Source organism: Urtica dioica, chromosome 4, assembly GCF_054948205.1.
Source record: "Urtica dioica subsp. dioica isolate 48M chromosome 4, U.dioica_male_clone48M_v1_H2, whole genome shotgun sequence".
Classification (NCBI taxonomy): Eukaryota; Viridiplantae; Streptophyta; class Magnoliopsida; order Rosales; family Urticaceae; genus Urtica; species Urtica dioica.
The window spans coordinates 16,550,840-16,575,539 of record NC_142759.1 but is presented as its reverse complement, the minus strand read 5'-3'; the positions used below and the strand labels follow the sequence as shown (position 1 = coordinate 16,575,539).

The 24,700-nt window shown below is 37.6% G+C and overlaps 4 protein-coding genes across 6 annotated transcripts; 1 reads left to right on the top strand and 3 right to left on the bottom strand.

Annotated features, from left to right (window-relative positions):
- The first annotated feature begins 215 nt into the window (after positions 1 to 215).
- LOC149400880 (ras-related protein RHN1-like) lies at positions 216 to 2,856 on the top strand. 2 transcript variants are annotated; one of them, XM_089612171.1, is made up of 8 exons: positions 216 to 455; positions 545 to 622; positions 717 to 884; positions 1,359 to 1,407; positions 1,508 to 1,581; positions 1,659 to 1,752; positions 2,118 to 2,256; positions 2,730 to 2,856. In XM_089612171.1, the coding sequence occupies exons 1-7, from the start codon at positions 417 to 419 to the stop codon at positions 2,219 to 2,221; spliced, it is 606 nt and encodes a 201-aa protein (XP_089468297.1). In that variant the 5' UTR covers positions 216 to 416; the 3' UTR covers positions 2,222 to 2,256; positions 2,730 to 2,856. The 2 variants fall into 2 exon arrangements, with proteins under 2 accessions (XP_089468297.1, XP_089468296.1); XM_089612170.1 differs by lacking the exon at positions 2,730 to 2,856 and having other exon boundaries at positions 2,118 to 2,346.
- A 2,132-nt stretch (positions 2,857 to 4,988) lies between these two features.
- LOC149400879 (uncharacterized) lies at positions 4,989 to 6,069 on the bottom strand. The gene has a single exon (XM_089611734.1). It carries the CDS (start codon positions 5,946 to 5,948, stop codon positions 5,238 to 5,240), a length of 711 nt encoding a protein of 236 aa, XP_089467860.1. The 5' UTR covers positions 5,949 to 6,069; the 3' UTR covers positions 4,989 to 5,237.
- A 382-nt stretch (positions 6,070 to 6,451) lies between these two features.
- On the bottom strand, positions 6,452 to 10,021 carry LOC149400878 (Regulator of Vps4 activity in the MVB pathway protein). Its single transcript, XM_089611733.1, has 6 exons — positions 9,728 to 10,021; positions 9,512 to 9,644; positions 9,209 to 9,312; positions 8,485 to 8,629; positions 8,262 to 8,402; positions 6,452 to 8,090 (listed from the first exon to the last, which is right to left on the bottom strand). Exons 1-6 carry the CDS (start codon positions 9,769 to 9,771, stop codon positions 6,795 to 6,797), a joined length of 1,863 nt encoding a protein of 620 aa, XP_089467859.1. The 5' UTR covers positions 9,772 to 10,021; the 3' UTR covers positions 6,452 to 6,794.
- Positions 10,022 to 20,415: 10,394 nt separating this feature from the next.
- On the bottom strand, positions 20,416 to 21,705 carry LOC149400877 (uncharacterized). Of its 2 annotated transcripts, XM_089613426.1 has the most exons (3): positions 21,530 to 21,705; positions 20,966 to 21,416; positions 20,416 to 20,663 (listed from the first exon to the last, which is right to left on the bottom strand). In XM_089613426.1, the coding sequence occupies exons 2-3, from the start codon at positions 21,396 to 21,398 to the stop codon at positions 20,629 to 20,631; spliced, it is 468 nt and encodes a 155-aa protein (XP_089469552.1). In that variant the 5' UTR covers positions 21,399 to 21,416; positions 21,530 to 21,705; the 3' UTR covers positions 20,416 to 20,628. The 2 variants fall into 2 exon arrangements, with proteins under 2 accessions (XP_089469552.1, XP_089469551.1); XM_089613425.1 differs by having other exon boundaries at positions 20,966 to 21,705.
- Between the last annotated feature and the right edge of the window lie 2,995 nt (positions 21,706 to 24,700).

Genomic DNA, 24,700 nt, shown 5'->3' with positions numbered 1-24,700 from the left:
TTTAAACAAAGGTGGCCGTAGTTTCTAAAAACCATCAATGTGGTAAGATATGCATTAAAGAAAACAGGAAAGGGAAATTCTTGTTGGGGATGCTTAGAAATCAACCAACTTAACAGTCAACCATTCAACAATCAGATTTCAAAACTACCGGTCAATTACCAAAACAGCCATTTCCACTCCACAATTCACCATTTCCACCTCCGATCTTGGACTATTCTACACACATAGCTTCTCAAACATGAACTAGTTTGCGTGCAAAAAGCAAAAAAACGTCCTAACCCTCCTGCCATTAGCAACTTCATACGCGTATTATACGTACGAATTAATTAGTTTTTACTTCTTCAAAAGCTTAACTAAAAAAAAACTGCATTCGATCTCCAGAAGCTTTGTTCTTTGTCTCCGCACCAAAATCAGTCATGGCAAGAACAGGGAACAAGAACATACAAGCCAAGCTGGTGGGTATGTCTTAATACAATTCTACAACACATACACATAGACATACATCGTTACTAATTATGTTTTCGAAAACCTTAAAAATTGGCAGGTTCTTCTAGGAGACATGGGAACAGGGAAAACAAGTTTGGTGCTGAGATTTGTCAAGGGACATTTCCACGAATACCAGGTACTTTCTAATTCCATCCCAGTGCTCCTCTTGATCGCTTGATCCACAAGTCATCCAATAAAATATATCCCTTTCTTCTTTTCTTTAAATCAAGGAATCGACAATCGGGGCAGCGTTCTTCACGCAAGTGTTGTCGTTGAACGAAGCGACGATAAAGTTTGACATTTGGGACACGGCGGGGCAGGAGCGCTACCACAGCTTAGCTCCCATGTACTATCGCGGAGCCGCCGCCTCCGTCGTGGTTTATGACATCACTTCCATGGTAATTGATTTACCATTAGAATCTCGGGTTTTGGATTTCGAAAACGTATTCGTTCATATTCATATTCCCTCTGTTTAATTGAAATTTTTAATCATACCCTTGCCTCTTAAATGGATCACAATCTTTAATTAAAGGTTTCTTTCTATTATTTGTCACAAAGTATCGATCAATCAATATTATTTTGGTTGAATTTTTGCGTGTCAATTTTTTTTTTTTTTAAATTACAGTTGTCCTGAATTTTAGCAAGGGAAAATCAACGAAAATTTTGATTAAGAGCTATATTAGTTTAACAATTAACAAAATATAAAAATTTATTAACAATAATTCCAAACTGACAAGAGGATTGTGGCTGACTTTAAAGTACAGCATATAAATGAAGCATTTCATAAAACTCAATATGATGTCGGTGATACTTTTGTTTTATAATTTGAAGCCAATGCGACTGCTTGTTTGTGGTATGTTTTTGAACCACAGGATTCATTTCTAAGAGCCAAAAAATGGGTCCTCGAATTGCAAAGACAAGGTATATGTTTTTATTAACGTTCCCTTAACTTCTGGCGCATGACTTAAATGGAATTTTATTATTCAGATTTTAATGAATGTTTTGACTTTTGTTTTATCAGGGAATCCAAATTTGATCACGTTCTTGGCGGGCAATAAGGCAGACTTAGAAGAGAAAAGAGAAGTGGGAGCTGAGGTAATTAATGGAACCCAAGCCAATCTCTCTCTTATCTTTAGTTGAGTGCAGAGAATTTTTTTTTTTTTTTTTTTCAGGAAGGTGAACAATATGCTAAAGAAAATGGGCTAATTTTTCTTGAAACCTCTGCTAAAAGTGCGCAAAATGTGAATGAGCTCTTTTATGAAATAGGTATTTTTTTTTTTTTTTGCTATAATGAATGAGCTAAATTTGCATTAATTATTTTCTGATTCAGCCCAATAAGCATGAAACTCTAAGTCTGATATGTGAGACACACAAAGAGACAAAGATCTCTCTTGCATTATTAGTAATTTAGTATTACACATGCATGGGTTCTTTCTTTCTTTCTTTTTCTAACAACTTCTTTAAGGATGGAAATTGATGGTCAGATAGATAGAACGACCGTGATTGCTAGTCAACCTGGTCAACAGTTACTATTTATTTATTCATTCATTAGCATATGTGATGAGGAACAATTCTTGGTGTTACTTAAATATTTTGCAATTTTTATTTATTTAATTTTACTGTTTCTACAGCAAAGAGATTGGCAAAGACAATCCCTTCTCGTCAAAGTGGAATTAAATTGAACAGAGGGTCAAGAAGAGAAAGTGGAAGAGGACTGTTTTGCTGCTCTATCTGATCTGATGTGTTGTTCTATTGCTATTGCTATTCAATGTTGGTATTTATTTTCTTTTTTCCTATATGGAATCTGTGTTAAATTTTCTTTCACTGTGAACATAATGAATTAATTTGGTCCAATAAATTAACTACACATTTTCACTATCCTTTATCGTATCAATACAAAACCTGGACCTAAAAACCATGTGATAGAAAAAAGGCCTCATTGGTCAACAATGCTCGTAGTCAGAGAGCTTAAGGCAATGTTTCGTCCAATGTCTTGGAACATTAAGTTTTGGTCCAAATACAATTATAAAATATTAAGGCATGCTTATAAGGCTACAATTTTGATGAAGAAAATAAATTTTTGTTATCACTGCCATAATCCTCTGTGTTGTTTTCTGGGAATTTAGTTTTTATTATTGGGAATAAGTCAAAGAGAAATGTTGCCAATCTAGCATTTCATTATAAATTCTCTCTTGCTAATTTTTTTTTCTTCCTCTTTTTGGGCATATGCTACGTTGCAATAGGTTTTCTTCAAGAAATTCAGGGCATTACTCCAAATATAATTATGGGATACTTTGGCACCTCAAAGACGAAGAGCTCCCATTTAATAAAGGCTGAGAAAATTCCATTTTCATGTTCTTATAATTGTTTTACCTCGATTGTATAAATATTGCAGTTTTAACTTTTAACTCGTGTTTGAAAATGGTGGGAGCTTAAAACATTGCATTGCATTTTAATGTAACTAGTTATTTATTGCCTTACTAGTAACGATCATCCATTCAACGCGTCAAATATTGATGAAGATATCATTCAATTTGACTCGAGAAATGATCGACCATAATAAATTCGAAAAGTCAATAATTGAGCTACATATATAGATAATGATATGATTATCGATTATGAAACTCGGAATGCCGAAAATTCCAACTAACTTTTGAAATCCAGAAATATCAAATATACTCATGTTTTTTTGGATGATTTTTCCATCTTTATTGCCCTTTCATATTTTTGATAGCAAGGCCATATATAAGTTACGCTCTAGAAAATAAACTATGTGTTGACCTGAAAAATTAGTACAATAATATCTCACGAAAGACACTAGGTACCGAGAACGCAGTTCCGAGTATTCTAAGTGTTTAGGTAAGATTTTTTCAATTTACAGACTAATCTCGTAAAAAGAAGATAGTAAATGAGGGTTTCGAAAGATGAAGACTATGGCTTGCGTGCTTGAAAAAAGTGAAGTGCCGTTCCTTCGAGCTCCTCTTTTATTTATAGGCATCTCGAGTCGGGTATGTGGGGTGATCAGAACGGTTATCATGTAACTGCTCCGAGTTCGTGGCATCTCGGTAGTAACCGTTGATGTGAGCGTTTTTATCTTTTATTCTGAATATGTACACGTGTTTGTTTTGTTTTGACCAGTCTTTGACCTATCAGTTTCTCTTCTCTTCGAAGTTCTGTTCGGTAAGGGCCGTTCTTGACTTATGAACGAGTCGTTCTTTATCTTTCGTGAGTTCTCGGGTCTATTTGACCCGAACTCTGTGTTGAATGCTCTCGGTTCTCGGGACTCCGAGCAGCCTTCTCGACCATTTCGATTATGTGAGTAACACTATGCAAAAAAAAAAAAAAAAAAAACCTCGATCAGGCCAATTTTCTTTATCAAGTTAAAATCTAAGAATAATGAACTTGCAAAACAAAAATGGAAAAACTCCGTACTTTTTGTCATACAAACGTGTTTAATATTAATTTTTTTTTTAACTGTTGTTGTGGTGGTGGTAAACCATAATAGGGTTTTGTCTTGGATAAAATAACAAGAAGTTGCCAAGAATTATCTTATAATAAATTTAGTCTTGGATTCTCTCTCCCGAGTTAAGATATGAATTAATATAGATGGGCAATATGGCAGAATGTACTGTCGTTTCCACAGCAAAATCCAACGGGATACTTCATTTAAATATTATGCATTATTGTATTAATTTAGACTACCACCATATAATATATAGGCATGTGTTTCTTATTCACACATAAAATTCTGAAAAAGGAAGTTAAGCGAATACCATTTTAATGTACAATCTTTTATGTGGTTTATTAGCAATTATATGCAATTCTGTCACGGTCACTCATAGAGGAGATATTTATATGCAATTGTCGATCGTGATATTTTAGGACAAAAAAATAAAAGCAGCCTTAGTTTATTTTGTCCATGTAATATTTTTGTGAGTGTAAGGCATAATTTTGAACTCTCCAAATGACAAAGAAAAAGTATATAAAATAGTACTTGCAGCATAATTGCCTGGAAGAGTCCTTTTGTCCAGCTTTTATCGTGGGCCTTACTATTGTAGTAGGGTTCTCATCCTATGATCGATTGACGACATAATTTTCACATCATTCAAAATAAAATAAATCCAGATAACTAAATAAAAACCATAAAAAAAATGCAAATCAATGAAATGGTCATAGCGAGCGTAAACTTATTTGCTCATTTCAGAAAGTAAAGCTTCTTCTCGACCTTGTAGAACTAGAAAAACCATATGAAAAACCACGCGAGACTCATTGTTAACAAAGCGGACAAACAGCTCAATGTTGACAGCTCTTTTGTTCTTTTTTTTGGCTCTAAAATGTATTGATTTTGGCATCCAGGGACAAGAAATCCATTTTTTTAGTTTTTTTTTTCTTAATTTATGTTTCATGACTTTCATATCATTGGTTCTTTCTTGTCTCGCATCACATGCATTCTCGTTTCTCATAAGAAAAAAAAAATGATAGAAATAGTTTTCAAGCTTGTTCTCTACTATCTTTCCAAGATAACATGCACAAACAAAAGAAATCAAATGAGAGAGAGAGAGAGAGTAACTAATAAACTAAGGTTGTCCCACGCGTGACATGGATGAAGGAGCCACGCCACCAGGCAAATTGTCTTTTCTTTTCCTCTTCCAAAGATTATATTCACACAAAAAAAGCCCACATCGATCCCAACAAAAACAAGGCACGCCATAAAAATAAAAAATAAAAAAGAAGTAAAGAGTGATGAATCATCACCACGAAGGAGAAGTGCAAGGAGTGGCAGAGGATGAGGAGTTAGAGAGACCATTGTTGGTATCGGACTCGGTGCCCAAAGACCTTCCGTCTCCAAGAGAGACGGAGCTGGCCTCCGCCGGAAGCTTCTTCATGGGAGTCAACGGCGGAGTCAACGGCGAGGACGAGCCAGAGGCGCTCATGTCCTCCAACCTCGAAGGAGACGAGTCCGGCGTCTCGAAAGGGGTGTGTGGCCCGGTGCTGAGCCTCCCCTCCTCCGCGTTCTCGTAAATGGGATTCGAGATGTACACAAAACGCTTGTCGTTGTCGTACGTGGCCTCTTCTAGCTCTTGGGCGGGCTTTGGGATGTCGATGGCGTGTTGGTGGGGGTGAAGCTCCGAGAGGTTTTGCTTCTCTGCGGACGAGACCACCGGGAAGAGGAGGCTTCTCGGAGCCTGAAGAACTCCGGGAGCGTAGAAGCTGCTGTGAGGACTACTACTGGTGGCCGGAGGAATAACATCACGGCGATGGTTGTCATGGCCGTCTGGTGATGGCCGGTCTGACGTGGCGGCGGTGGGAATGGCGGTGGCGGTGGTTCGGAGGCGACGGCGGCGGAGTAAGAGAGAGCAGTAGAGCTCGGCGAGAAGCACAAGGATTAGGACCAACACCATGGCAAGGCTCACCGCCAATACCAGCGTTGCACCCATTATCACCTTTGACGTCCCCTTCATCTCTCTACGGCTCTCTCTAGACAAGTAGAAAGATGAAGCGCGAGGCGGTGAAAGGCTGCGGTAATTTATGAGAAGAAGAGGAGGGTAAGAAGTCGTTATAACAAGTGTTTTTTTTTGGCGGGAAAATGGCTTTTTTTTTTCTTTTTTTCAAGGACAGGGAAAGTTGATGTGGGGAAAGCAGTCAGGGTCAGCGCATCTTGAAAGGGCAGAAAAGGCCTGGGGAATGTGAAGGCTTTTTCCTTTTTTTTATCTCTATTTTTTAACCTCTTCTCTCAGTACTCAGTAGTTGGCTTAGGTAATAGCTGGCCGCGGGAATTTTACTGACAGCTGAGAAGGGTATGTTGGTCATTTACAACTGGCGATGTCCTATTATTACTATTACAGCTGCAAGAGTACTATTGAGCAAAAAAGTAAAAGAATAATGCTTATACTGAAATCATAAACTACCATTCCTTTGTTCCTTTTAAGACTAAAATTATTCGGTGAAAGTGAAACGCATCTCGAAAGCACAAACTCATTTCTGTATTGACTTTAGGCAAACTACACACTGTTAATAACTATTACAACGTAATGATCAATTGATAGAAATGGGGTATCAAAGTCGATGATGATATACCGTGCTATATAGCTGCTACATTGAACAACCCTATTGCCAAGTTGAATATAAGATCAAGAACTTCGTGGAGCCACTTTAATATGGTGGTACTAGTAGCAAGTAAAAACTATAATAGATTCTCCCCTGCTATGGTTGTCAAAACACATAAAGACAAACCAAGAGAAACAAATGCAAGAACAATTGTGTGTAAGTTCTGATTTGCTAATCTGTCCCGTTTTTCTTTCTTTTTGTTACCTTCCCCTGAGGGCAGCGAATCGAGCAGCCAAATCGTCGTAGTCGGGCAGCTTCGGATGCACGTGGCGAGCACCATCCGATCGGTCCAGCTGGAACGTGGCAGCCCGAGATAACACTTTCGTGGCCGTTGATGGGCCGGAATGTTCGCGTGGGAGCGAAAACGATCGGGAAGTTTGCGGCGATGGCTCTTTGTCGGACCCGTCCTTGCTTCCGTTCTGGTCGTGAGGCTCGTGTCGGTTCTTCGATCTCCTTCTCACTCTCAGAGGATCTGGGACACCCGAAGTTGGCTTTTTACTGTAATGCATGAGCAGTTTATCGATTATCCTTTCCTCGTCGTCCTTCTGATGATGCTCGTCGTCGAACAGGACTTGAAGGCCTCGTCGCGGGTCTTCCTTCCTCTTGCTCCTCGATTTTCTGGGCAACGCCGGCGCAGGCTCTTCGAAGTTTGCAGCTTCGTTGTGAAACGAGCGTGATCTCGAGTGCCTACGCCTAGACGATCTTGGTTTCGGTACGGGATTCGCGGTCTCGTCCTGGTGAATATCTGCTCTTTCAGGTTCGGCGAGGTGATCGGATCCACGATGATCCTTTGGGACGCCATTTCGGTCGGAACCGCCATCTGATCCCACCAAATGGGCATCGTGTTTCCGAACTTTGGCTTTGTCGAAGTGTTTTACGTACGGAGGTGGTATTACCATGTTCTTGTAGGACTTTGGCTTGGGCACCGCTTCATCCTTGACTGGAAGTTTTTCTTTGCCATTGCGCTTCGCATGTGAAGTGGCTATTTCTGGGTTCGCAGAAGGCAAAGCATCTCTGCCATCTATAATGGGAACTTTTGGATAAGGTAAAGCATCTCGGCTATCTATAATGGGAGCGTTGTTCTCTCGGCCATAAAGCACCTTGGCTCCAACATCAACGGGTTCTATTTTCTGATGGGATGAGCCGCCTGATCTGACGCTTCTCGGCGTAGCATCATCCTTCAACTTCGGTGCTTCCTGAGCCTGTCTGTCGGGATAAAAATCCTGCCGCCCGTGGATAGAGTTTTCGTAGGTGTCTTTTTTCTTGACTGGTGGTTCATCCCAAACTTTGACCGATTTATCATGTCCATTAGAAAATACCCCGTGCCTGGTCGCGTCTACTTTCAAGACAGAACCATCATTTTCATTCCGTGGCCGGCCAAACCTTTCTCTTAAAAGATTACCAGGTCCATCTCCATTGACAACCTTATCTTTACCATGAGATGATTTGCTTTTGTCGGGACCAAGATGAAAATCTCTGTGAGCTTTACGAGGATCCTGCAAATTTCACAAAAATACAAATGTGAGTTTGATCCGACATCTCAGTTAAGTGGACGCATTATCAAGACATCGCGATTTACTTATATAATTATTTGATCTAGGATGTCCGCATAGTAGTATTAATAAACTAAAGAGAACAAGACGACAAACAACTCAATGAAAGCATACCTGGGGAGGCACGGGTGGTTTATTCATCCTTTGTTCAAAGGCTTTGTAATCCCACTGTATCGAAAATTCTGAAGCTATCTCTCTCATTAGCCGAACTTTTTTCTCCAATGTGGAAGGTGTCGATGCCAGGTTCTCCTTAAACTATGAATGAGAAAGTAATTCAGTATAAACACAAGAAATATGTTAATTTATTTATATTAGAGAGAATCTATATGTAACGTACAACTTCATCTTCAAAATGGGAAAGGGAATCTCCATATCTCTCGTAAAACATTTGCCTAAGGTCTCGTAACTCTGGCAAATCTGAAAACCTTGCAGCAGCAAGCATCAAGGACGCCACAGCTGCCTTGCATTCATCCGGGCATTCACTATATAATAACGAAACCCATAACTCTAAATTAGGGACAGTTCAACACATAAATGCAATATCTAAACAAGCCAATGGGTAATGGTTCTAGGAGGAAAAAAAAAGGTATAAATGCCTAAAATCAGTATGAACATCTTAAATTCTTTTAATTAATGGGTTTCGTGGACAAAGCCCCAATCTGCTTTATTGAGTTGAGTTGGAAATTCTATAAGCTTGGTATAAGATTCAATCTATGACAATCCTTGTCCTTAATAATTGTTTTTTAGGCAACCTAACACAAGACAAGGAAACTCTTAATAGCCTAAAACATCCAATCCTAACAGAACTATGTAACAGTTTAATTCTCAATGCTGATATGTTCGACATTGTCATCTATTAGGATTAAGAGTTTCAATGTCACTGATTACAGCTTCTTTCAATCTAAACCTCAATAAGACAACTCATCTTGGACAATATACAAACTACTCGGAACAACTTAATTAAGAACGCTCCTGGTGATGGCCAAAAATAAAAAAATAAAAAAATAAAAAAATAAAAAAATAAAAAATAAAAACTGCTTAGCAATAACAATAATTCGCACCTCTGTTTCTGCATAATGGATAGACTTTGCAACACCAAATCGCAGCAACGCTCTACGAAGTCATAACAGGACGAAGTGATCACCTCGACCAGAAGTCCCTCTGCCTGTTTCAGAAAATCAACGACAACCTTGTTTAGATGTTTCATTCACGAGCCTAATTAACGAAATATTCAGTGCAATAATTTCCTTCCTTTGATTATCTCGGAGCCAAAAAAAAAAATCAGTAAAACACAATTCGCACCAAACCACAAACCAGGCGAATCACAATGCAAAATAAAATGAAGAAGAAAACAAGCAATATACCCTGCCATAAGCATTAACGTCAAGTCCATTGGAGAGCAGATCAGCTACGTCTTTCCTGAGAAATCTCTGCGTCGCGTTTCTCTTCCTTCTTATCACATCGATCCGTGTCTTCGTCAGCTTCATCAACGACTTGCTGCAGCAATAAAAAAAATGAAATCACGTACATACCTACACATATATGAATATAGAAATCGAGCGAGAGATCGAATCGCGAACCATTTCGAGGAATAACCTCCTCGGCCGAGAAGTCCGTCCAACATCTCCGATCCTCGCAAGCCTCTCCGATGACCGTCACTTCTCAGAGATTCGACTCAAAATGCGAGAGCAACCATTAGCAAAGCTCAGAGTTTCAGAGCTGCCTTCAACGACAAGACGACCAGGACGAAGAAGAAGAATAAGAAACTTTTCTGTAACTTTGTCCACTAATCGCATCAAACTCGGTAGAGAAAAAGGAAAGAGTGGGGATTTTTTCTTTGACTACTATGTCCTTCGGCACGTTTCTTCTCTTCGCTGCGTGACGAGACTGACAACGCAGCCGCGGATTTAAACGTTACGAAGGGTAGTTCTGTAAAAGCGTTGGTTTTTGCTTCGCTACGATCAGAGTCGTCGGATGAGATTACTTTGTGGAGTGGGTTGTTTTGTTGAGTCAAAGGTGGGCGATAAGAGTGAATTAGATGGTTTGTGTGCTGAGCTGGAGCGCAAAGTGGCTATAAAAACATCAATTACTTGGGTCTACACTATTATGAAGACCAACTACTTTTTATTTTCTCATTTATCTATGTAGATCAAAGATTATCATATAACATTGGGATAACCTACACTATGTCTCCATGTAATGCTAACATATAATCTATTTAGCACAAAAATGAAGTATGAAGCAAAACAACACCCAAACCAATACGTCTTGACAAAATACATTATTATGGATTTAATGGGAATCTAATAAACATAAATAAAGACAAGGATTGGAAACAAGGACGTGTATAATAAAGTATACTATTTTCTTTTTCTTTCAAAGTTTTAGTCTTGTTTCCAATTTTTCTCTTTGTTTATAGCAATCTGATGATTTTCATCTGTTACAAAATTATACTAATGTCTATAACTCTATACTGAGCATTTCTTTTGTCATTAAATAATTTACTATTGAACTGTTTTGGTTCTAGATTAGCCAGAAATGATTTTGGCTTGAAATTATTTTGTAGTTGATAGAGATGACGTTGTCAGTTTAACCATATTAAATTTGTCAGAAAATGTACACGCCGCGCGCGCATATATATATATATATATATATATATATATATATATATATATATATATATATATATATATATATATATATATATCCAATGACAGATAAGAAATAAATTTATGATTATTTCTTAAGCACAGTTTTTTTTTTTTGGAATTAACATTAATAATACCATCCCCATGTCACTTACCAGATATAGCCCAAAACTCGAAAATTGACAAAACTAGTACTACAAGTAGGTGAGAGAATTTAATTTTTTTCTCAACTACCCCTCAAGACACATTAATGAAGACCAACTCATTTCCTTGCGTTTTTATTCTTCAGAACCCAGCCTTCAGCCTTGTGAAAAAACCGTGTGAAAAAAAACACTTTCTTTGCTTGTGGGTCGCCGGAGGTTTCTTCCCGAGGGTCACCGGAGTGTTGGTCGACGGAATCTTGCTCACCGAAATCCAAATGATGGTTTTTTTTCCTGCAAATCCAATGTTTGAATCCTAAACCCATTTTAAACCCATTTTGTAATAATCTTAAACCCATTTTTTCCTTCAAATCCAAATGACGGTTTGTTTATGCAAATCCAAGGTTCTTCTTCTTCTTCTTGTGTTGAGGAGGTTTCCTGCAAATCCTAGATCTAAAACTTCTTCAAACATATTTTGGTAAGTTCTTCATATTTTTAACATATAATAACATGTTTAATTGTTTTGATTCATGTTGAAATAGGTTCCATTGTGTTTTGGTGTGATTTGTTTTGTCAAAAATGGCGTTTTTTTTTTGTTTCCCGATTTTTCCAGGGTGTCACGAAGTGAATCCACTTCGTGACATAATTAGTGGATTCACTTTATGACACTAGTGTCACGAAGTGGATACACTTCATGACACTAGTGTCACGATTTGGATACACTTCGTGACACTAGTGTCACGATCTGGATGTTTTTCGATGTTAATAATTGTTTTTTAATACTCATATCTAATATGACCGAACGTATACAGCTATGGCGAAAATATGTTTATATGCTAAGAATATCGGGAAGTGGATAAAATCAGGCATATATCAAGAGGGTGGTACTGTTACGCTTTTACTTCCTTCCAATATGAATTACTCAAGTTTGATGCAAACAACAAACATTATACTATCGGTTGAACGTGACCCCTGTAACGCATTCAATCAACGTCAAACATGAAGATGACAGGGTCATACCGCCAACCTTAGATGACAACGAAAGTTTGCAATGTTATTTGTACTTGAGGAAGAACGAACCGAACCGGTCATTGGTTTGGTTTGTAATTCGACACGTTTTATCCTTGAATGTCTAGAACTTCCTTAGTATGTATTACATTTTGAATGTTTTGAACTTTATATGTATTGGGTTTATTGTTAAGAATGGTTTATAAAACAACCTCATGTGTCACGAAGTGATCTCAGTCCGTGACACACGTGTCACGAAGTGATCTCAGTCCGTGACACATCTGTCATGAAATGTGATCACTTTGTGACACAAAAATTGATTGCGAAATAATACATAACATTCTAAACTAATTAATTGATTTCAAGACAATACATAAAGTTCGAAACACATACGTACAATCAGACACACACATATACAGTTATAAACACATACGTACAATCATAAACATATGTATACAGTCATAATCACATAATTTTAAGTAGCCTCATGTGTCACGGTGAAGGAGTGACGCAACAAACCCGCCTTTTTCTTCTTTCGAAGGTAATACATCGCGACGTCAACATGCTGCACAACAAGATAAATTATTTCTTGGAATTTATAAATTTGAGAAATTTGTGATAAAATAAGTCCATTTCATGACAGATGTGTCACAGACTCAGTTCACTTCGTGACAGATATGTCACGGAGTGAATTCACTCCGTGACACATCTGTCACGGAATAAATTCGCTCCGTGACAGATTTGTATTTCCAAACAACCAACCGTCCGCGTGCCACATGTTGTAGAAGAAGGTCTTCTGGTTTATAGCCATCTGTCCAAGTTCCATTGAAGGCGCTATGGTTTCTTTCTCCGGCTTATATTTTGGTTTGCCCTGAGATATGTTCTTGTGGCCCCCCTCTTCAAGCCGACTTGGATCCACAACTTCATGACGTCAACGTCATCCTGGTCCGGTCGTTTGGTTACCTCCGACAGCGGCAGTTCATCAGGAAGCACGTCGGGAGCATTCGTGAACCTCAGAGCGAGGAAATTTTCCAATCCCCCGTGGAAGTTAAAGGAAAAACCTTCAACGTTGGCCTCCGGTATACACCGTCTCCACTCCTATACATATGAGTAAATGACATTATTAGTGAAACCATTATGCTTGAGTTCGTGACAGATGTGTCACAGACTCACCCACTTCGTGACATATGTGTCACAGACTGGGTCAGTTCGTGACAAATGTGTCACGGACTGGGTCAGTCTGTGACAAATGTGTCACGGACTGGGTCAGTGCGTGCCACATCTGTCACGTACCAGGATCAAAATGGGTTTGTGACACTCACCTTTCGGAAAATAACAGTGGTAGGACTCTCTGAGGCGGCCGCAACGCCCGAGGACTCAGCCTTGTTTTTTGTCTATATCAAACACAAAACAAAACCAAATCATCATATATTGCTCTAAATAAGCTACTTAATTTTTATTCTATACCTTCTTTATCTTTGGTGTTGCGACCATGAACGTGTCGTCATCGTCGAAACTCTTGGACGGCGAAATAATTTTCCTTTTCGAAGCCGTCCTAGGACTTTTTCGGACACTTTTTAAGGCCTCCTCATCGGCCTTGGTCGATTTCGACTTCGTCATTATAGACTAAGTTAAGATAAAACCTAAAACAAATCAAGTCACCAAATTTCAACAACATCAAGACCAAATTTCAACTCAACAATTTCAAACAAAACCTACAGTGCAAAAAACCAGCAATACAAATTAATTAATCTCACACACAAATAAACACATACAAATTAATTAATCCGGAAAAAAATTAATCCACCAACAAATTAATTAATCTCAACAATACCGAAATGGGTCATGGACAGATTAATCTCAACAATTCATTTCGTCACAGATTTGTCACGAAGTACATCCACTCGTGTCACGAACTGGATTCACTTCGTGACAGATATGTCACGGACTGATTCATCTATGAAGAGAAGTTAGGAAATTTCAAATAAAATCAGTTTTTAGGTCGTGAAATTTTACTTTCTAATTTCAAAACAATCCGTGTTCTTTAGCTTCACTGCCCGATAATGATTATTGATTGCATCCATCCGCAAATGCTTCAACAACGCCGCTTTGTTTGCATATAATCTTTTTTTTTACACTTACCGGAGATAAAATGTCCAACACCTCAATATCGTTATTCTCGACACATTTATCTGATTCGGGAGCCGTAACCGAACACCTCTCAATGTAATAAAATCAAAAGTGGTTGTTAAAGTGTCACAAAGTGAATCCACTAATTATGTCACGAAATGGATTCACTTCGTGACACTAGTGTCACGAAGTGAATCCACTTCGTGACACCCTGGAAAAATCGGGAAACAACAAAAAACGCCATTTTTGACAAACAAATCACACCCAAACACAGTGGAACCAATTTCAACATGAATCAAAACAATTAAACATGTTATTATATGTTAAAAATAGGAAGAACTTACCAAAATATGTTTGAAGAAGTTTTGGATCTAGGATTTGCAGGAAACCTCCTCAACACAAGAAGAAGAAGAAGAAGAAGAACCTTGGATTTGCATAAACAAACCGTCATTTGGATTTGAAGGAAAAAAAATGGTTTAAGATTATTACAAAATGGGTTTAAAATGGGTTTAGGATTCAAACCTTGGATTTGCAGGAAAAAAAACCATCATTTGGATTTCGGCGAGCAAGATTCCGGCGACCAACACTCCGGTGACCCTCGTGAAGAAACCCACAAGCAACGAAAGTGTTTTTTTTCACACGGTTTTTTCACAAGGCTGAAGGCTGGGTTCTGAAGAATAAAAACGCAAAGGAAATGAGTTGGTCTTCATTAATGTTTCTTGAGGGGTAGTTGAGGAAAAAATAAATTCTCTCACCTAATTGTAGTACTAGTTTTGTCAATTTTTTAGTTTTGGGCTATATCTGATAAGTGACATGGAGATGATATTGTTAATGTCAATTCCCTTTTTTTTTCTTCAAATTTATGGCCTAGGGAGTACTACTCGAAGACAAATTCAAGTTCACAATCTTCGAATTTTGGGTAATTTTCTTATCACACGGATAACTTTTTATCTATAAAAAGACAAAAACTTTTTATGTAACATATATGCTGTTTTTCAATACAAAAACTAGTTTTCATATTATATATATATATATATATATATATATATATATATATATATCTTAAACATCAACATCACAACATATCTAATATGACTATACTATATACTGATGGATAATCCCTACGTATATTATAGTTGTATCATTTATCCGTAATCACGGGGAAAAAATTTACCAAAATTAAATTACCTCAGCATCTCAATCTTGAATAAAACCTAGGAAAAACCCATCAATTTTCTTTCAAATAATTGGCTGCTTAAGCCACGGAATGTGTAGCAATTTATTTTTAGTCAACATTTCGTTAATTTCCTGTAAATAGCCATATTGCTTACGTAGCAGCTTATTAAATAAATTAGGTTTACATTTTTTCCCTTATTTAATTCGGCAGATTGAATTAATTAGGCATTTTTTTTTTCAAATTTCGAATTAAATAAATAAGGCAGTTTTTATTAAATTTTTTTTTAAGGACCGATTAGGAAAGTAGTTATAGGTACCGGTTGACCTTAGGCAATCAATTTCTATTTTTGTGGCAAAATATAATATTAAATCTGCAAAATATTCCTCATTTATTGACTTTATTCTGGAAAACAATTCAAATATTACAATTACGATATTCATGATCTCAGTTGGCCGCCAAAATATTTTAGAACGTCCAAAAAAAAATTTCCAGTTTTTATTTACACGAATATACTGTAAATATGCTTCTTGTTTACAATGAATGTACTGTTAATATGTTTTGTATTTACAATGAATATACTGTAAATATGCTTCTTATTTACACGAATATACTGTAAATATGTTTTCTATGAACAAAAAAAAAAAAAAACTGTTCTTCGCGGTGTTGCAGATCGGGACCTTGGACGCAGATCGCGGAGAGGAGGATGAAGTGACGCTTTGACGGCGGTGGTGACGTGGTGGTGGTCGTGATTATTAGTGGTGGTCGTGATTATTAGTGGTGGCGGTGGCCTGAAGGAGGTGCTGCCTCTCGGTCCGGCATCCTCGGCGGCTCGTGGCTGTCCTCGTTTTCTCGGCTGGAACACGCGCGGGTGGTGCTCGGTCTCGGCCATTGATGGCGCGCAAGGAATGAAAAAGAAGATGGGAGAAGGAGATGAAGGAGACGATGACGATGAGAGGAATGATGGCGCGCGGGTGATGCTCGGTCTCGGTTCAAATTTGAGCAGTTGCTTGTTCGCGTTTTTTCTGGGCTTTTTTTTTTTAAAACAATAAATTCGAGGGGTTGCGTGTTAATGTGAACGCAGCTGACGGTTATAATTACTCCTCGATTTTCGCGTGCATTAATATCCCAATATTAGAGCTGATCACGTATTAATGACCCGGAAGATAGCTAGTGGGCGGGAAAATGGAAGGGTAGTCTCGGCCAATTTTTGTTGTAAATAAATCCTCCTGGCTGTTTACCACTTATTTACAGAATGTTGACTAAAAATAAATTGGCTATTTTCAGGAGGTTATTTAGCTTAATTACCCATTTTCTTTTTCCTTTTCAGATAACACGTGAGGTGAGAATGAAAGCACCATCCCTCAAAAAAAAAAAAAAAAAAAAAAAGAGAATGAAAGCACTTCTCTTCCACATCGGCATAGGAATAAAAACCCGCCTTTCATGTCGCACCAGAAAAAAGAAAGAAAGAAGAACTTCATGTTTATCCATATAACTAACATTACCCTCTGAAAAAACAAAGAGAGTTCGTTAAAATATTATAAAGCTGAGCTGATGGCAAAACACTACCAAAAAGTAGAGTGCATGCTTATCTCGTAAGAATTGACTATATTTTATCCACACAAAAAAAAAAAGGTAAACGATTGACTAAATATGATTACTCGCCAAACTTATGCACACTTGCATAGCAACAATGTCGTAAATTAGCATGCTCTTAAATGTATCTAGTCACTTCTTACAAGTTACAACTCAGCAAGGCTTATTTTTCATTTACTCTTTTTTTTTTTTTTTTTTTTTTTTTTTGTATCTCTGTATTATTAGCATTGAAAGAGCAGTTATATGAGAGTAGGATTATCAATTTTGAGATAACCGAACCCAACTATGAAACCATTTTAATATTGTTTTTCAATGCTAGTGTTGAAATCAGCTCAACAACAAAACGTTTGCCCCCATACCAAACTTGCTTTTAATTTAAAGTCAAATTACTTGCTATCAAGATGGATGTTGGAAAGTAACCTCAGAGATAAATTTTATTTTCACCCATTACATTTCAAAGAGATTGAATCAATCAACATTACTAGTAGATAAACTCATGTAATATCTACAGTATCTGCAGTGACTTTATCATTCATATTAACAAAACAATATTCTTGCAAGTCAACAAATTACCGTGATTTCTTTAAAAATAAGAATTAAATATAATAAAAGCTGATAAGCGTGATATGGAGAGAAGTAATTGAATGATTTTATTGCTGATATGTGTTGTCTTTTATAGGCTGAGTACAAGTAAATATCGCTGAAAATACTTAACAAACAGGGCTGACTTTGTGAAACAAACAAACTATCCTAATTAATATGTAACAGACTGGTATTATCTATAATAAATATTAATTACATAAAAAATAAACTAATATAGCTAAAAACTTGCATATGGACGTTTGACAACGTCCAACACCCCCCGTCAAGTTGGAGCTGGGATTGAGATGTCAAGAACACCCAACTTGCAAAGTAGTCTACGAAAATTATCGGCGCCGAGCGGTTTGGTGAAGATGTCTGCTAATTGGTCGCAAGAACGTAGGTAGGCGGTACAGATGATACCTTTCTGAATTTTTTCACGAACAAAATGACAGTCAATTTCGATATGTTTAGTTCGTTCGTGAAAGACAGGATTCTGAGCAATATGAATAGCCGCTTGATTGTCGCAATATATAGGAATTGGATGGTCATGACAAATACCAAGATCCCGAAGAAGATACCGCAGCCAAAGTAATTCTGAAGTGAGGGATGAAAGCGAGCGATATTCCGCTTCAGCAGAAGAGCGTGAGACAGTTGATTGTTTCTTAGTTTTCCACGAGATCGGACTAGAGCCTAACATGGTAAAATAACCAGTGGTCGAACGACGTGTTGTCGGACAACCAGCCCAATTGGAGTCAGCATAGCCGGATAAAGAAAGGGAGCTGGTAGCAGAAAGGAAGAGTCCAGTACCAACAGATCCTTTTAAGTAGCGCAGAACACGATGTGCTGCATCAAGATGGGTAGAGTGAGGATTTTGCATGAATTGACTTAGTGTGTTGACAGAATATTGAATATCAGGGCGTGTAACGGTAAGATATAGAAGACGTCCTACGAGGCGGCGATAAACTGTAGGATCAGACAAAGGTGTTCCATCAGTTGGCCGTAATTTAAGATTTTGTTCCATAGGAAAAGGGGATGGACGAGAACCAATCTGTCCGGAATCAGAGAGGATATCAAGTGTATATTTTCGTTGGCAAAGAAATATACCTTGTTTAGACCGAGAGACTTCAATTCCAAGAAAATATCGGAGAGGTCCAAGGTCTTTGATTGAAAATGAATTGGCAAGGAATGTTTTCATTTTAGATATCATATTGTCATTGTTGCCGGTAATAATGATATCATCAACATAAACGAGAATAAAAACTTAAATGTCATCACGATTGTAAGTGAATAGACTATAGTCATAAATGGATTGGATAAAACCACGTTGAATGAGAGTAGAGGAAAATTTGGAGAACCATTGACGAGAAGCTTGTTTTAAGCCATAAATCGATTTATTTAGCTTACAAACTTTGTCTTTGTTGAACTTTGAAAAACCAGGAGGGAGTTTCATGTACACTTCCTCATCAAGATCTCCTTGGAGAAAAGCGTTGTTCACGTCGAGTTGGTGAAGAGACCAATTCTTAATGGATGCAATAGAAAGTAAAAGACGAACAGTGACAAGTTTGGCTACTGGAGCAAAAGTATCATGAAAGTCCACACCTTCGATTTGAGTGTAGCCTTTAGCTACCAAAGGTGCCTTATATCGTTCAATATTACCATCAGCACGGTATTTGATTTTGTAAACCCATTTACACCCAATTGCATTTTTATCAGGTGGAAGAGAGCATATAGACCACGTGTTATTCGATTCAAGTGCCTTTATTTCTTTGGCCATAGCATCGCGCCAATCATTAGATTTCATGGCATGTGAATAAGACTGTGGTTCTGAGTGATCGATGATTTTGGAAAGAAACACTCGATGAGAGGGAGAATATCGTGACAAAGAGAAATAATTTGCTAAAGGAAATTTTGTCACTGTTGATACATTAGTGCAAACGTAATCACTTAGGTGACGAGGTGTTATCAGACGATTTGGATGCTACGTCTTGGAAGGGAAAAACATGTTCATGGAAAATTACATCTCGTGAAACATAAATATGTTTTGTTGATGGATCGTATATTCGGTATCCTTTTTGGCCAAAAGGGTACCCAACAAAAATTCCGGCTTTGGCACGAGAATCAAACTTATGTTGCGGATGCATATTTTTAGCGAAACATAAGCATCCAAAAACACGAAGAGATGAATATGATGGAGCGTGTCCGATAAGGATTTGATGAGGTGATTGATATTTGAGCAATGGAGTTGTCAAACGTCCATATGCAAGTTTTTAGCTATATTAGTTTAGTTTTTATGTAATTAATATTTATTATAGATAATACCAGTCTGTTACATATTAATTAGGATAGTTTGTTTGTTTCACAAAGTCAGCCCTGTTTGTTAAGTATTTTCAGCGATATTTACTTGTACTCAGCCTATAAAAGGCAACACATATCAGCAATAAAATCATTCAATTACTTCTCTCCATATCACGCTTATTAAGCTTTTATTAATTAGATAAGCAGCTGTCAAGATACATTCACCCCAAAAAGAGAGAGGTAAATTTGCTTGAAAGCGTAAAGAACGAGCGACATCGAGTAAGTGACGATGTTTACGTTCGACTATGCCATTTTGTTGTGGTGTCGCGACACAGCTACGTTGATGAATGATTCCATTATCATGAAACCAAGATTGAATTTGTTTGGAAAGAAATTCGGTTCCATTATCGGATCTGATTGTTTGAAGTTGTGGTAAGAACATACCACCATTACCATGATTGATTTTCATAATCCTTCTATTGAAAGACCGATTGATTTGATTAAAAAAATGGGTTAACATATAAAATGTTTCAGATTTATTTTTCATTAAGTATATCCATGTACATCTTGAGAAGTCGTCGACAATTGTTAAAAAATATCTTGAGCCATTATTGGATGGTATTGAAAAAGGGCCCCAAATATCAACATGAATTAATTCAAAACAATGAGAAGAAACATATGTACTATTAGGAAATGAGAGACGTGATTGTTTTGCACGAGGACATACATCACAAAGAAAATTCTTATTAGCAACAATACTTGCATTATTTTTAACTAGAAATTGAAAACGAGAATTAGAAGGGTGTCCGAGGCGTGAATGCCATAAATCGAACTTATTACAAATTTGGGAATGAAAAGCAGAATTTGAAATAAAACGAGCATCGAAATGATAAAGTCCATTGTGAGTTCTACCCCAACCAATCGTCGTCTTCGTTGCTCGGTCCTGAAATAGACAACCAGAAGAAGAGAAAATAATCTCACAATTAGACGATTTTGATAATTGTGAGACAGATAACAAATTAAATTTGAACGAAGGAATGTAAAAGACATTCGTGAGAATCAGATTTGGGGAATGAATGACTGTCCCAATATGAGTGACATATACATAAGATCCATCGGGTAATTGAACAGATATTTTGGTATTAATAGCAACATAAGAAGAGAAATACGATATTGATGAACTTATGTGGTTAGACGCACCATAATCTATAATCCAAATAGGTGGAGAATAAGAGAGTACATTACCTGTGAGATGAATCGATGGCTCGGTAGAATTCTCAGTTGCAAGGAGGGCTAGAAGTTTGTTGTATTGCTCGGTAGTCAAATTTCCAGCGGAATGAGTTGAGGCAGATTCTCCAGCGTAGTGAGCGGAAGCTTGTTTCGTGGTCCTTTTGTCGGGGAAGCCGTGGATCTGGAAACAGGTTGCTAGTGTGTGTCCGTGCTTGTTGCAGTGCTCACAATACGGACGTGGCCTTTTTGCTGAGGGACGGGACATATTTTTTGGAGCAACTAAGGCTGCAGAATCAATTGATGGCGTTGAACGCATATTGATTTCTTGTTGCTTCTCTTCTTGACGCACGAGATTGTAGATGCGCTGGGTAGAAGGAAAGGGCTCCATCAAGAGAATCTGGCTTCGAATAGCCGTGAAGTTGTCATGGAGACCTTGGAGAAATTCCATCGCTTGGTCTTGATGTTGCTGCTCAATGATAGATTTTGCATTCCCACAAATACAAGCAGGTAGAGGAATGATAGAACCGAGCTCATCCCAAAAGGACTTCAGTTGGGTATAATAAGAAGATACGGACATACCTTCTTGCTTATGAGCAGAGATCAATTGCTTCAATTGATAAATTTTTGGAGCGTTGGACTGATTAAAACGATCTTTGAGATCGTTCCAGATTTGTGCTGCAGTTTCAGCATATAGAATGCTCGGGCGGATCTCCGGCATCACAGAATTGAGGATCCAGCTACTAACTAGATCGTTACATCGGCGCTAATTAGCAAGGTCTTCTTCCTCCGTTGGAGCTGAAATACAGCCATCCACAAAACCGAGTTTGTTTTTGGCACGAAGCGCAATTGTGATAGCGCGGCTCCATGATCCATAGTTATCTCCCGTCAGCAGAGGAGTCACAAGCACCGTGGAAGGGCTGTCAGAATGGTGGATAGAGTACAGAGACATTGCTTGTGTATCCTGAGAAAGAGAAAAAAAATACGTGAGAATGATAATAGACTTATGAATCTTTGTTGATAGTGAAACAATTTGAACGATTGATATTAAAAAAACAATATTGATATATATGGAATTAAGTAGTCTGTGATGCTAGAGATTGTTATATTAGGATTGCTTTAATTAGCAGCAATTATATATGAGTAAATAAGAAGACAGTATACATATATAGAATTGCTAAAGCAATAGTCTAATATGGAAAGAAAATACAGGCTGTGATGACCGTATAATTGTTGAGAAGGAAAGAAAATTGCTAAAGCAATAGTCTGATATGGAATTGCTGCTAATAGAAAAGCAACAGACAAAATAAATAAAAAAATTGCTGCTAATAGAAAAAGCAGCGATTATAAGAGGAGACAATAAACTGATAATTAAGATGACGATAAAAAAGGCCTACAATTTTGATAACGTTTTAGAATAAAATCGTAGGAAGAAGAGATTACTGCTCTGATACCATAATAAAAGCTGATAAGCGTGATATGGAGAGAAGTAATTGAATGATTTTATTGCTGATATGTGTTGCCTTTTATAGGCTGAGTACAAGTAAATATCGCTGAAAATACTTAACAAACAGGGCTGACTTTGTGAAACAAACAAACTATCCTAATTAATATGTAACAGACTGGTATTATCTATAATAAATATTAATTACATAAAAACTAAACTAATATAGCTAAAAACTTGCATATGGACGTTTGACAACGTCCAACAAAATACTTTATCTGGTATCTAAGATAGCTAGTTTTGTGTGGTAATACAACATCATATTCTTACCCAGACATTAAGGGTTTAATCGACCTAGGTTAACCTAATTACATCAATCAACTAAAATTAAAAAAAAAAAAAAAAAACAGCAGGGAGTGGGACTCCGGGAATCATCAAAGACTATACCCGAAAATCCTGAAATCATTTTTTTGGGACCAGAATTTTGAAGTATCATATTCTGCAGTTTTTTTTTTTTTTTTTTTTTTTTTGAGGAAATTCTGCAGTTTTGGGAATTGGGAGTCCCAAATTTTTTTTTCTTTTAATTTTTTTATTAAGTAGTAAAAAAATTAATTAACAATATTAAAATGATATGAAATTTGTCCTACATCCTAAATGGTACCAAGACAAAAATCCCGTTATCATTCTTTAGAATATGATTTTGGATAAATTTCAAAAATCCCCCCTAAACTTAAGGTCGAATCAAATACCACCCCTCAATTTCAATTTTCCACAAAATCAGTATCTGAATTTTCGTTTTGTTGTAGCGTTGCCCCTTCCGTCAATGTTTATCACACTCCGTCAAAATTATGCTTATGTGGAAGTCACATATAAATTAAAATATGTGCAATTATCAAAATACCCTCACTTACTATTATTATTACATATTTTAATAAATTAAAAATTTTAAAGAAAAAGGAAAATCTATCTATCACTCTTTCTTGCCACGACTCACGAACTAGAAACCCTTTCTTCTTCTTCATTGTTTTGGGGTCTTCTTCCTAGCTTGTCCAATACCAGTCCTGATCGACGAGGGTCACGAAATACTTCTCGTCCAAACGAATCTCCGACTCGATTCGTTCTTTTCCGTTGAACATCCGGTTCAGAAGAATGTTACCCAAAACTTCGATCCCGGACTCGAGCGCTCTGATGGTGACGTGTTTAGCGATGTTCCTGCTAAAGCTATCTCCGGCTAGGTACACGTGGACCTTCTCGGAGTCCTTCTCGCTTTTGAGCCAGAGACGTGAAATGACCCACTCGAGGGCGGCGAAGCCATCTTCGTAGGTGCACGGGTGGCGATTCTCAGGGGCGCGATGGTAATTCACGGAGATGACGACGACGACACAACATGTCGTAGATCGCGTTGTTGGCCGATGATGATGGGGACAACCCCGGGCTCCACGGGTTTATCGAGGTCCGTCACAGTGGCTCGGTGGTCCTTCGAGGAGACTCTCTCTTCTTTTTTTTTTTAATATCGGGGCCTCCTTAACTCACTCTCTCCCTCTCTCTCTCTCTCTTTGGTTGCTCTGTAGATTGTATCTCACATATGCTTGGTCGTTTTCACACAATTTATAGAACGAAAAAAAATTGATTGTGAATTTATCTTGATGGTGTGATTATGTTCAAATCCAGCAACAAAGAAAAAGAAAAAAAAAATATTGCTCCGTGAAGAACTAGGTTTTAGTTTTTTCTTAATGGCTCAATGGAGAGAGAGAGATAGAGAGAGAGAGGGAGTAGTGGTGAAAGCGAATTCAAAACCTGATCTCAGCCATGGCTCCTTGAGTTAAAAATCTTTCTTTTTTTATTACTAAAAAAAAACCCCAAAAATCACCCATCTCTATTCTTTTTTAAATAAACCCCCCAATTTTCAAAGAAAACTTGTCTCATATATGATTGCTCGAATACAAACGCCATTTTTTCCCTGAAGCTCAACAGTTTTCCATACATCTTTGTTTCTCTCTTTTTTTACAGTAATCTTCTTAGCAGTAGTTGAGGAAGAGAGACACGTAGAAAGATAATTGAAATTGAGCGTTCATTGTGGTTCGCTGAGATCGGATTCGGTCAACGATGTCTTTGTTCGAGCCAACATGTCTCTGTTCACTGAATCTCTCCGGCTACAGCTTGAGCTCTGTGGTGCCAAGGAGGCTCGGCAACCTTGCCGGACTGGTCAATTTGGATCTCTATGACAGTTCACTTTCTAGCAAGTTGCCTAAAGAACCCAGACCATCACTCTCCAAAATCAGAGATCCTTAATATGAAAAAGGATTTAA